We start from the raw sequence: 13,585 nt of genomic DNA on the forward strand, positions 1-13,585 counted from the left end.
TAATTTTTTCCTACCATAAAATCGCCCCATACAAAGTGCGTGTGAATATCAATTAAGGCAAGAAATTCATTCCATTTAAATATCACTGCCAATGTGTGAGCTTTTTTCTACGGGTTTTAGTGAAAAATCATTAATAAAATTTGCTACCATAAATCATCACCATCGCGCGAAATGCAGTTCAGTGAAGCGGAACGAAATACGACTGACTAACTAAACCTGATCCATATTAATGGTTAATGGATGGTGGTAAACGTTTTCACAAATTAACAAATGATTTCCTTTGCAAAATATGCAACTGTAACTGTTGCTTCAGCTGCATATTGTTGTTGGTGGTGGTAACCACAACAGCAAGAAAAACAATGTCGAGAAAAAGAAAAGCGACTAAAATCATTGATCATGATTTAAGTTTTGAGATAGTCATATTAAAAATAATAAGCGGAAATCATGTTAAGTTTAGAGGAGAAATAATACAGTATGAACTACAGAGGCAGGTTTTAAAGAGAGGAGGGTCATAGGTAGTAGATAGTTTCCTACAAACTTTGTTACAATTATGCCTTTTTTTGGCTTGAAAATGTCTTTCTTTTGTAAAAAAGAAATGTTTCTTTTTGAAAGTATTCAAATACAAAAAATGCTATGCAAGAGACCTCCCAAGAACTGGTTTAGTTTAAAGAAAAACTCTATCCTTTACCTTTAAACTATATTTTTTCATTTCATGTTTTACTCTCTATTTTTGTTTTTTTTTTCTAAATAGGAAAATATACGCTTTTATACACGTGCAGATATTTGCAATATCAATGTCAAAGCCAATGACAATCACCAATACCACCACCAATATAACCAAGGCCAGTTCAATTCACCCACAACAACAACAGCTTCGGCTCAACAACAACATCTAAACTATGGCCAACAATTACATGGGGCAAATGTTGGCAAACGTTTGCCGCCCCGTTCACCGGCCAAATCAAGCATTTCACAAACATCGACAAATACCACCACCTCTACAATTTCACCCAATAAGGTAAGTGCGACGATAATTAAAAATGAAAAACTTTTTAAAATTTAATTTTAAAATTTATGTTGAAATGGGAAAATACGTTTTTATATGAGTTGTTGTTATAAGTGCAACATTGAAATTCGTAAAAATGAATAATAATTTGAAGTAGAGTACCACTATGGACTCAAAAAAAAATAAAATAAAAAAACAAACCAGTGAGCGGAGCAGTATAGTCGGACGGGGCCGACCATATGATACCCTACACAACTACCACGAAAAGCACACTTTCGCCGGTTCTATATTCTGAGCCTGGGTAATATTTCGTGATATTTACAGATTATAGATCAACAACTCCTATTTCTAAGTCTTGCATATTTTCCATAATGTTTTTTTCTTGAAGATAATTTTTACGCCATACAATAAAAAATTGATCACTTTAGGTTTTGATTGATTTGACCCTCGGAAAATTGACCGATCATCATCTAAACAGCCGCTCTAAGTATTTGGTCAGATCCCCTTCACCTTGTAAAATATATGATGTTCTGTATATAATAATTGCTTCTAAAGCTACTATAAAATCTGACAAAATTAAAGTTTTCTGTTCATTGCACCCCCTGAATGAAATCTCAACTTCACCGAAAACTATAGGCGTCGTCCTTGACCATAATCGGAACTACATGCACAATTTCTAAGCGATCAGCGCGACATTTCCGTCCTCTAATGGAGTAATAGTAATAATATGCACATAGTCACCTTTACTTAATTACGAATAACTCCCACATCGGAGTACATACCGCCATATAATTGGTATCAATTTGAAGGTCAACAACTCATCTTGGACATACTATCAACATCGCGAGTATATGTCCTTCAGGAGCGTCCCAGAATAAAAATTTTGTAATTTTTCACACAAAAGTCAGGGTCCATTTGACCCGCTAAATGTTGACCGATCTTTATCAATACAGGCATGCTTATTCTTATCCCCGAACCCCTTCTCCATGTAAAATTTCACGATGTTCGGACCATAACTGCGGCCTCTGGAGCGACCAGAAAAATCGACAAACATTTAGTATTTGGTCCATTTCATCCCCTTAATATTAACCGATCTTTATCAAAAACAATAGGGGTCTTCATTGGCCAGAACCCATCCTACATGCAAAATTTCGTGAAGATTGATCCATAACTGTGGCATGTATCGTGTTTACAAATTATAATGGACGGACGGACACACATGTCTAGATCGACTCAGCTAGTCGAGATATGACGATTGGTATACTTAAAGGTGGGTCTAGGACCAATATTTCGCGGCGTTACAAATTTTTGGGGCTGCACAAAGCTATAATACCCTGACAACATAGTTGTGTAGGGTATAAAAATAAAATTAAAGACAATTTATATTGGACATAATTTTTAAAAATTAATACGTAGTGTTCTTTCCAATATTCAATACCTCGTTCAAGAATTTTGACCGATAATTAGAAAATGCCGCGGTTGATATTTTTCAAGGCTTGATTCAAAGCTGTTTATCCGCATATACGTTACATATCCTTACCGGAGAAATGTTTATCATTGTGATTATGATTTGTCTTCTATTTTTCGTGTTTTCATTACACCAACAAATTGTGGTACACCACAAAAATAACCTCCAGAACATGATTTTTGAACATTATGCGCCATGCAAACCTCCAATTTGGTAATGTAATATAAACAATTTTTCATCACACTTCGGTAAACTGAATTTTTGGTGGAATATAGAAACGATTAAAAAACCAGTTTATTCCGCAGGAACACAGTCGTCTCTGTAAACAACACAACACATTTTCGTACGCCAAATTTAATGTCAACGATTTTTCCTTTAAACACACTTCGTTAGACTAAATTTAAAACACTTCATATATTTTGCAGGAAAAATATTAAAGTTCGTGACCTAAAAGCCAAATTAAATGTATCATATTTTTTCATTTCACCCGAACCCGTTAACATTAAGTCTGTATGCGAATAATGGCAGATATTGAGCTCTAGGAATATTATTTCTTTATTTTGCCCATTGATATTGGACATCCCATTAGTCATACCTTTTTAATTTATAAAACACTTATTTCCTTTATTAGCATCCCGCTACCAATTGCAAACATTGCATAAATTTATTTTCTTATTTTATATATTTTTTTCTTTTTTGTAATTATTTTCTCAGTGCGATATTTAATATTCCAGAGGCAAATGAACCCATTATTACCACATAGCTACTCCACACTGAATACGCAAAACTAAATCCTGTAATCAAGCGTAATATCTACGCACGTAAATACAGACAAATAGCCTGACATTATGTGCTGTAGATTAGTGGGCGTAAAAAGTCATCAAAACATAAATAGATTATAAAAATTCAACTCACGCGATATTTTCGGCTAGAGCCGATGAATAAATAAATGAAAAGTAACAACTACCAAAAGAAGAAAAGTAAACTCTAGACTAAAAACAACGCATGCCTACAAAAAGTCATAAATTCACCTTGGCAGTGACATATGTCAGTCGGTGCGTCCGTCGTCCAATGTGTTTTGGACAAGAAAAAAGAAAATCATTTGGCGCTTTTTACGTACACTGTCGTGGTGCTGTGCCATTCAAAATTCGCCATGCGTTCACTGCAATTGCGTCGCCAATATTTAAGGTAACAAGTGTCAGAGCAACAACATGTATAAATGCAACATAAACGCAACTTGTCAGTTAGTTCATAACGTCGTAACGTATGACGGCATATCATACTAAGAAAATTCAAAAAACAAAACACCAACAAAATCTGTGCTCTCTTAGTATGCATAACTTATTATTGTTGTTGGGTCGGGTTTTAAATTAGCAGCCAAGAGTTAGTTGTTGTCCCCTGAGCCAGTGTGTGGCTAACAAAATAAAAATGTGTTGCATGCGTGTTGTATTACACCAGAAATTACATGATTTGTTTTTGTAATATATTTCTACTGCTTTGATTTCGATTTTTTCTGCTCTTTTTGGCCACCATCATACAAAAGTGGCAATTACCCACACGAATTTGATGATTGCTTCTTGCCTGGCAATTATTTGAAATTCCATTGGGGAATTATGGTTTGTGCACGCCTGCGCCGTTTGTTTAATGAAAACAAGATTTCCTACCACTGCATTACATGATTTCTCATGTTCACTGTTCAAAGCACCGAAATTAAATCGAACAAAAAAATCTGAATTTGCAACAAACTAAATGAGAAAAAATCTATTGAAAATGAAAAATATGCGTAGAGGCGGCGGTATATTTGTCTATACTTCAAAAATCATGCCGTGACTTTGTTTGTTGTTAGGCACGCTATGCTCCAATGTGTTGGTCCAGCTCGAATCTATAAAAATGAATGTATGTATACGCAACCGGCTAGTGGCATACAATTATGTAGGAGAGTGGTGACCACCTTTTTTTAAGGTTTAGGTATGCCAATATTTATTCCAAATAGGAAGAAATTCCCATAAATTTCCAAGGCCAAAACATTTATCTTAGGGATATGAAAGCCCTAGTATATGATTTTACGTACGACCATGTGTTGGGTTGTTTGCAGTGTCTTTTTTAAGATGCACTATTTTATTCAAAATAGGAAGAAATTTTAGTAAACCCCCAATTCCAAAAACATTCGACGGCTACTTAAAGGTACTCCGTACGATATTACGTACCGACATGAGTTGTGTTGTTCGGATCGAAATCAGGAAGGAAAGTTAAAAAAATCTTCTGGAATCAGTACAATTTTACATACCACCATAACTTGTGTTGTTGGCAGCTATTGCTTCATTGTTTAGGTAGAAGATGCCACTATTCAAAATAGGAAGAAATTAATAAAAAAACACATTTCAAAAACAAAAAATCAAGAATGCATACGATGGTTATATAAAAGTTATTAGTGCGATTTTATGTACGACCCTGTTTTCTTTTTTTACAGCGACTTGGAAGCTTATTTTTTAAAAAAAATGAAATGAACTCATGATCAACAACAAAAGAGTTGTGGGTCTTCTAAGTCGAGACAAATCCAACTAAAATTGTTCGAGGCAAATGGTAGCCTGTTTCTAGGATGTTCAGTTCTGTAGTGTTGGTCATTCTTGTTCGTGAAGAGGGTCAATCTTTTCCGGTTCGCACCTCAATGAAAAATCCAGATAAACGATTGGATGAAAACTAGAACTAGGAGAACGGGAACAAAAATGAACCACTGGAAAAAAATAAATACCTTCCATTATCGCACACCAAAAAATATTTTGGAGCTGACCCAATAGATGTGGAAATAGTGATTCGACCACTGTAGAATACTTTAAAAAATAAAACCATTTTTGGTAATAAATATTCGCATTTTCAATATTAGGGTCAGAAATTGAGAAAGTAACCTTCGTACTACGTGCTATTAGACAGAAAAAAATAATTCTTTTATTTTATGAATAGTGTTCAGAATGTGTTGCCAATTTCGATATTTCTGCATTTTATGAATGCAATTCATACTAGTTTCTTGCAAGAGCGTAAAAAACAACATTGTCGGCGGGTTTCTATGGCACAGAAATTCTTAGCCGGTTTAATTTTTCTATTTTGATATTATGTTTTCTTCCTGTTGCTATGGGCCTTGTTGTTTGTATCAACACATATTTGACTTTTAGTATTTAGCATTTATATCGAAATAATTTGGAAAATACATATGCGAATTTTGTAGCACCAATACAGAGGTCGGTAAGAGTGTCTAAAATAATGAAACAATGGAATGCAAAACTAGTCACAATCGAGTGAGTGGAAAGTCAGCGGTTTTTAGCAACAGAAACAGTAGTCAAATAAACGGTTGCAAAAATAACAAACACCAAGTAAGGGGAGAGGCGGATGACCAAAACAAACACAGTAATGTGTTTTACTTGGAATGGTGATGTGTTCTACTTGGAAGGAATACATTTGTTTTTGTCAAAAAAAGAACAGAGAGTGGAAAAATTAGCGCAAATAGTAGTAAAGTACAGCGATGTAGGAAAAAAGTTCTGATATTAATGAAATGTTTACATTTTTTTTTTTTGAAAAAAATTGTGGTTTTCTCATGATTATAAGCATTTTTATTTATATACATGGAAAAAATTAACTATGAATGTAATTATGAAAATATTCATTAAATTGTTTTTTCGGTTTATGAGCTATATACATTGATTGCAAGATCTAATGTGATATGATATATCAAGGGCATTATATAGATATATAGAAAAACCTTTTCCGTCTATAATAACATCCCAAATCAGCCCCTTTCAAGAGATTATCTATTGAGTTAGTGTATTTATAAAATATAGACATTTCTTTTGTTCGCTGACCTATAGTGATATTCTAAATTTTATAAAAATCCCCTCCCTTATAATATTTCTACAATGGGTTGGCCATTACCAACTTGACCACAATGTGGTGGAAAAAATTTGTTTTGGCTAGCAAATAAAAAACACTAAAGGAAGCTCTAAAAAAATCTGTTCAAACGACACAACCGACCACCATGAGAGTTTTTAATGAATGACGCTTAATTTTCTCAACGCATACAGGCGCCAACATACATTGTAGGAGGCCGTTGCAACTCCTTCCACCCTCGACAAAAAAAACTGCATATTTAATTTCATGCGGTTTGGGTTTGCTTTTTTTGGGAGGCTGGGAAACAAGCATATTACATTGACATTGATTTGTTGTGGTAGAAAAATTACAGTTTGCTTGACATGGCAAAAAATCTTTTTTATGCATTTTCTCTCCATTTAGAAGTGTAAAATCAATTTAAGTTTAAGAACACTGAACATGCAAAGTGTTCATTAGTTATGGTTGGATTCTGTTGATGGGTAAAGATTTATTAACCATATAATTGATCGGTCGTCATATGATATCTGGAGATATATGGTTTCTGTTATTTAGAGATATTAAATCGAAAGAGAAAAACTTTCTATGGTAATGGTATCCATTTCATCACGAGGAATTGTAAATATCTGTGGTTATTTTTATGGGAATTAAATTACTATTCGTAATAGAATAAATATTAGGGAGGAAGAATATTGAAAGTTTGATAACTATAATTACATTCGAAATCGCTTATAACGACGGTGAAATTGGACTTAATAAACCATGGTTAAAATAAAAAATTTTTTTCGAGATTCTACAGAAAACTAAATATCGAGGAGATTGAAAAAATTAAATTGCCTGATATACATTTTTAAGTAATATATATACAATTCCATTATTTAAGATCACTACAAGATTTTTGCTTCATTCCAAATACCTCAAAATAATTTCGCGTCAGTATACTTATAGTAAAAAATCGTTGCTTGCCTATCAAATTCAATCATTGAATTATCATTTTCCAAATATCTTCAACCTGATAACACCCCTGACTGGGCAGGAGGAAATTAATTTAAAGTCACTTTAAATTACGACAATGATATTTTTAGATTGGTGCCAAACATCGAACGGAAAACTTTATCATCGATTAATGATAAAGCATTCCACATGGAGTTTTCTCCCTTAGCAAAATTTATAACAACGTCACAGTTTGAACGTCATTAAAGCGATTAAATTAAAAAACTGTAGTGAAAAGGAAATTGATAAAAATCTCAAAAACCCAAATCGCAATCATTTCATATACAAATCACATAAAAACGATTTAAATGCGTACGACGAGCATTTCGATTCGTAAATGTTACAATTTTTTGGTCGATCGTTTAAAGTGTGTACGATGCCGCCCCTCTTAACAGCTATTGCGTGCGGATGAGACATATCACGTCTAATCGGTTTTCATATGAGTGTGTAATGTTGTTGTTGTTACTTGGTACCAAAAATGGAAATTAGCCATACATTTATCATTGTGATATGTAGACATGTCGTCGTTGTGAAAAAATATATAAATTTTTGTTAATTCAAAACCTGTAAACACGCCACAGGCGTTAAATGTTCAATTTTATTATGTTCATGTTAAGGCGCTTTTATTAAAAAGCCATTTAAAGTTTTTTATTTATTTTTTTTATTGTGTGTCTTGTCTCCATTTGTGGGAATTGAATTTAAATTTGAATTGTTAATCCGTAATCGATTGTTATACTAATAATAATAATAATAATAATAATACCATTAATGGTTATTATGAATACTTAATGTTAAAAAATATTTTAATGACCATAATTTATGTGTTGTGATTGTTTTTAAAATTATGGGAAAATTTTAACTGGTTTTGTCATATTTAAATTAAAAAAACAAGTGGCTGATTAATTAATATGTATTTAATTGGGTATATCTGAAATAGAAAAAAGTGCTGCATATTTCTAGGTGTTTTGTTGAAATATCTCATGAAATCTTTCAAGAACTGGATGATCAATGATCAATGATCAATTTTTAATACACCTAGTCTCACTTTCCTCTAGTTTTGAAAAAAACTAAAGGAAACTCTAAAAAATCAGTTCAAAAAGACACCCGACCACCAGAGAGAGTTTAATGAATGACGCTTAATTTTCTCAACGCATACAGTCCTCTGAAGATACATTGTAGGAGGCTGATGCACCTCATTCTACCCTCTGTAGAGGGTGCACCCTGTAGATGCAAAAAAACTGCATATTTATTTTCATACGGTTCGTGTTGTTTTTTTCGAGAAGATGTTCCTTTTTCCCAGAAGGTCCTATAAATGCTCTCTGCCGATATAGGACTTCTTATTTTTATTTATTTATTTTTTTTTGTATATGCTTTATGGCCTTCTCTTATGAGCTCAAATATGTTTTATATTTTTTTATGACTTGCCAAAGGTTTTCTATCTATAAATGGCCACTTAAAGTCTGTTATAAATACAAGAAAACTCAAAGGTCTTCAATATAAGAAAACCCCACAAAATATTTCTATATATACAAGGCATCTCAAAACTATTTTCAAACTTATATAAAAAATATTTCCAGCAGAAGGATCAAAGGTCTTATATCTATCTAAAATCTTCTTTGGCATAGGAGACTTTTCAAAATGTTTATATACTGCATAAACGAAATTCGGTGCAATGTAAACTTACTATTAGAGTAGTATTTAAATGATAAAAAATTGATTTGACAACTGTTATTTGTTTACGTATTCCTACCCATTTCTCTGGTTTCATAACTTTTAATTAATATTTTCAACTTTTCAATTAATATTTTTATAATTTTAAATGAAAAAATTTTAATTTTTCATCAGCTGCTATATTTGTGATAGGCAACTATTTTACATTGTAACGTAATTTGTAACATACTTTCAGGAGAAGTCATTATTTTTCGTTGCAAAGACAGGGTTGTATTTGATTTGGCATATGATTTCGAGCAAATCGATATATTTAGTGGATTTAATTTTGTATGGTAAATTGAGCTCGATTTAGCAATTAAATCGAGATAATGCACTTTATCACAATAAAAGCTGTTGTCTAATCACGCCGTTAGGCTATCTATAGCAGGGTTAGGTCTTTGTGTGTGCATCAATGGTTTTTCAGTTGTTTCAATTGAATGTGTGTGAGAGTGATTGAATGTGTGGCAGTAGTGATCATTACTCTAGCGAGAAAGAGACAGAGAGAGAGAGAGAGAGAAAGCGACCGATATGCATCTATAGACATCAGCATAGTTATAGTATAGTATATAGTAGTTAAACACAGTTATAGTATAGTATATAGTAGTTAGTTTCGCTTAGCCTGAATAGAAGACAATAATGTTGCCTACTTTTAGGAAATTTGTGTATCATAGGCAAATCAAAAGTTTATTAACCCCAATTGGCAAGACGCTTTAGTAATTGTGAAGAAAAGTTAATTAAACATTTAATCAACAATTCATGTTATGCGCACAGTGGGGTTCTAATTTGTATAAAGTTTCCTTTTTTGCTGAAATTTTGTTTCAATAACTGTTCAAAATCATTATTTAAAATTAAAATATTTTTAGACGTTATCTCTGACGAACATAAATCACCACTTTACAGAAGATAAATAAATAATGGCAAACACACATTTTATGTTGTTATATGATAAACAAAATTATCGGTGTTATTTTTTAACACTAAACTACAAAGACTTTTGTATTTGAAATTATTAACAAAAATACAGAATTTATTTTAATAAAATAAAAAGAAACAAAATATTAGAAATGCGCAGAAAATTTATATTGACGTATCGTAACTGAATATGAAAAATAGAGTTCTTTCATAGGAAAAATTATAGCAATATATATTGTTATTGTATGTATTGCCTACTTCTGGGGATAGAAAATAATTGCATTTTTATATCTTTCACCATAAGTAAAGGCGCGTTTAATCTATGCCTTCTAAATCGACTCCTAACTGTTTAGACTAGTATTAAAATTATATAATTTGATTTGTCAGCTGTTATTTCTTTACAAAAAAAAAATGTATGACAATTATCAATCAATATTTTCATCATTTTGATAGAAATTGCTCCTCATTATGTCGAAAATGCATTAAAACATTTGTGGTTTCAAATTATAGTAATATTCGTTATAAATTTAAAAATCTAAATTTTTCATCAGCTGTCATATTTTTGATAGGCAACAACTTTGAATTGTGTAGTATTTTGTAGCATACTTTAAGTAGAGGTCGTTTTTTGTAAATTCAGCTCGATTTAGCAATTAAATCGAAATAATGCACATTATCACGATGAAATCAAAAACACACCTTAATAACAAAAGAACGCGCATTAAAAGGCAATACCCCGAAATACACACCGGAGACCCCATAAAATATATATTTTTGTTCAGAATGAAATTCTATGCCAATTTTGAACAGGTTTTCAAACAATTTGATCCAGTTTTTAGGGTGTACCGTTATTACAGTACCTCCCCAATTTCTGTATTTTGCGAATAATGCCAAGTTTTTCAGTCTAACACCTACCTAAAATTATTAATATTGCCTTGACTTTCTCGGTATGATATTATGAGGTCTCATTGTGTGATAAATCTTTCTTTGACATTTTATCCGGATTATGGAATACGCAATGAGTTTTGAAAGACAGTCCGGATATTCCGGATTAGCGAAGTGCGGATTATTGCGGTTTTATTGTATTAATAAAATTTTGCTAGAACTTGATAGGGAACATCTTCTCCCTTAACTGTAGCACTGTGTAAATCAATGTTTGTATTTTTTTTTTATTCTACAAAAAAATATTTGCAAATTATAATGTAAAACAACAACAATAACAGACACACTCTCCTCCAGCTAGACTAGCCGAAACATTATTAGATCAACAAACTTGAAGCATAAAAATAACCAAATTATATTCACCAATGATTTTCAGTCGATATCATTTGAAATAAGTGATTTTTTACAAAAACAATAAACATTATGTGTGAGTTAGACACTCACTCACACACACCTAAATGAGAAACACAAAGAGATTCAACATGAAAATATTTAATAGATTTTTGTTTTTGTATTATAGTTTTTCACAAATGTTGTTGTTCTTGTTGTTGATACATCAACTAGGTGTTTAATATTTGAATTGGTATTACTATGTATTGATGGTGGTGTCGGTCGGTGGTGGTGGTGTTGTTGTAGTTGTTTTTGTTATAGCCATTTGTTGTAATATTATTATTTTGTTATTATCTTATCGCTTAAATAAACGAAACAAAATGGAATGGAAAAAGGCAAGGCGGCAGGCATATGGAAAAAACACAAAAGAAAAATTCGTTGTTTTTATCATCATCAGCGTTGAGTTGAGTACAGGTACTGAATTGACAGGCCAACAACTGGACTGTTGAATATATCGCAACTTGTTGAATTTGTATGGTGTTCAGTTGAAAAAACGCTAGCTAGAAGACGGAACAAAAATTCTCAACAGAATAACAACGCTACTCATATTTTTTTATATTTATTTACAAAAATTCTTGGAAGAAAACTAAACAAAAAAATTAAAATTCGGAAAAAATACAAGAAAAATTTGTCACGTTTTTTTAAAAAGCGAATGAAAAAATAGCAACAACTAAAAAAACATAGAAAAGTGAAAACTGAAATATAAAATCTAAAAATTTGTTATGAAAAAATTTCGACAAAAAAGTGTTTTATAAAAAATTTTTATTGTTTTGCAAACAAAATCTCTAAGAGATTTTTTTCATTTAAATAAATGACAGCTAATACATAAAAGAAAAGCTAATTAAAGTCAACAATCACACACACACATATACATCCAAAGAAATAATTGTCACATATAATATCTTAACAAGGCAAGTGATATTTTTGTTCACAAAAAAGTGGTGTCAATTTTACATTCATTCGTCTGTCCACAATTTCAAAGTTATTCATTCAATCGTATAGAAAGAAAATCGGATTTCTGGTTTCTCGGTTATCGTTTCATGTTCATCGGCGGTTATGACGTGCCAACAACAACAATCACCACAACTACACCATCGGGAATTAAAACAAACAAAATGAGGTGTTATGATTATTAAGTATTGCATTGTGTTTGTATATTACTCAGAGTGAAATACATCGTAATAAATAGAGATGACCATAAAGAACTTTTTATGATTTCCAAGAATTTCAAAAAGTTAAACAAAGGACTCTAAAATTACTTATATAGAAGAAAAAATGATAGATATTCAATAGATAGGACTGTTTTTCAATAGGATATTTAATAGATAGGACTATAGTTAGAAGGTCACCTGAAAATTTTCTGCCAGTGCATTAGTAGAGGGCTCTAAAAAGGGTATATTTATGAATTAGGTTCTCAATCTAATAGATGTACAACATATATTCTCGAGTACGTTAGTATGGACAAATTCCTTTTGTGCGTTGCCTTCTTTAGTAAGATAGTTAATATATATTTCTGTTCCCTACTATCAGGGATAGAAACGTATGGTAGCTAATAATATTTCTGTTGCCTATAAATGAAAATGCGAATATAATATTAAAAATGGTTTTATTGCAATTTAAAGTATGTTTCACCTTCGTTTATATATCTACACAAATTCTCAAACAATTGTCAAAGCATTTTATCACTCCGATTGAGACTCCTGCCAAATATGGGGTTTTAACTCAGCCACAGCCTCTTCTGGTGACGAAAATCGTTGACCACAGATTTCCCTTCTTCATGTGTGGGATTAAAAAAAGTCATGGGGTGTCAGTTCGGGTCTTTACGGCGAATGACCCAAAAAGTCACTGGCTTGATTCGATGTGTGAGAGCGTGCATTATCATGATGCAAAATGTCCTCTTCTCTCGTGCATTTCCCGATTTTTTCGAAGTTTTTTGAAAAATAAATTTTGGTGTTCCACTCAGAATAGAAAGTCAAAAGCGATTTTAGATTATACATTATAAAACGACTCGATTTGTTAATAGTTATTTAAAAAATTAAAAAAAATTGATTTATCTGTTATTTGTTTACGCTTTTCAGTTAATATCTTCATAGTTTTTATAAGAAATGTTCCCCCATTATTTAAAAAATGCATAAAAAACTTTTGTTGTGTTAAATTATAGTAATATTTATTATAATTTAAAAAATTCTCAATTTTTCATCAGCTATTATATTTGTGATAGGCGACTATTTTGAATTGTAACGTAATTTGTAGCATACTTTAAGGAGAAGTTATTATTTTGCAAAAGCAGG

The 13,585-nt window shown here is 31.7% G+C and overlaps 1 protein-coding gene across 1 annotated transcript in view; it reads left to right on the forward strand.

The window, feature by feature from the left end:
* The window catches only part of LOC133326727 (klarsicht protein-like), a 252,165-nt gene that overhangs the window by 193,336 nt on the left and 45,244 nt on the right, over positions 1-13,585 (forward strand). The window contains exon 8 of the mRNA XM_061535341.1: positions 752-1,018. Coding sequence (XP_061391325.1) covers positions 752-1,018 — 267 coding nt within the window. The remainder of the gene's footprint in view (positions 1-751; positions 1,019-13,585) is intronic.

Source organism: Musca vetustissima, unplaced genomic scaffold, assembly GCF_032173495.1.
Source record: "Musca vetustissima isolate MV318-11 ecotype Yass unplaced genomic scaffold, APGP_CSIRO_Mvet_v1 utg10678, whole genome shotgun sequence".
In the NCBI taxonomy this organism is placed as follows: domain Eukaryota; kingdom Metazoa; phylum Arthropoda; class Insecta; order Diptera; family Muscidae; genus Musca; species Musca vetustissima.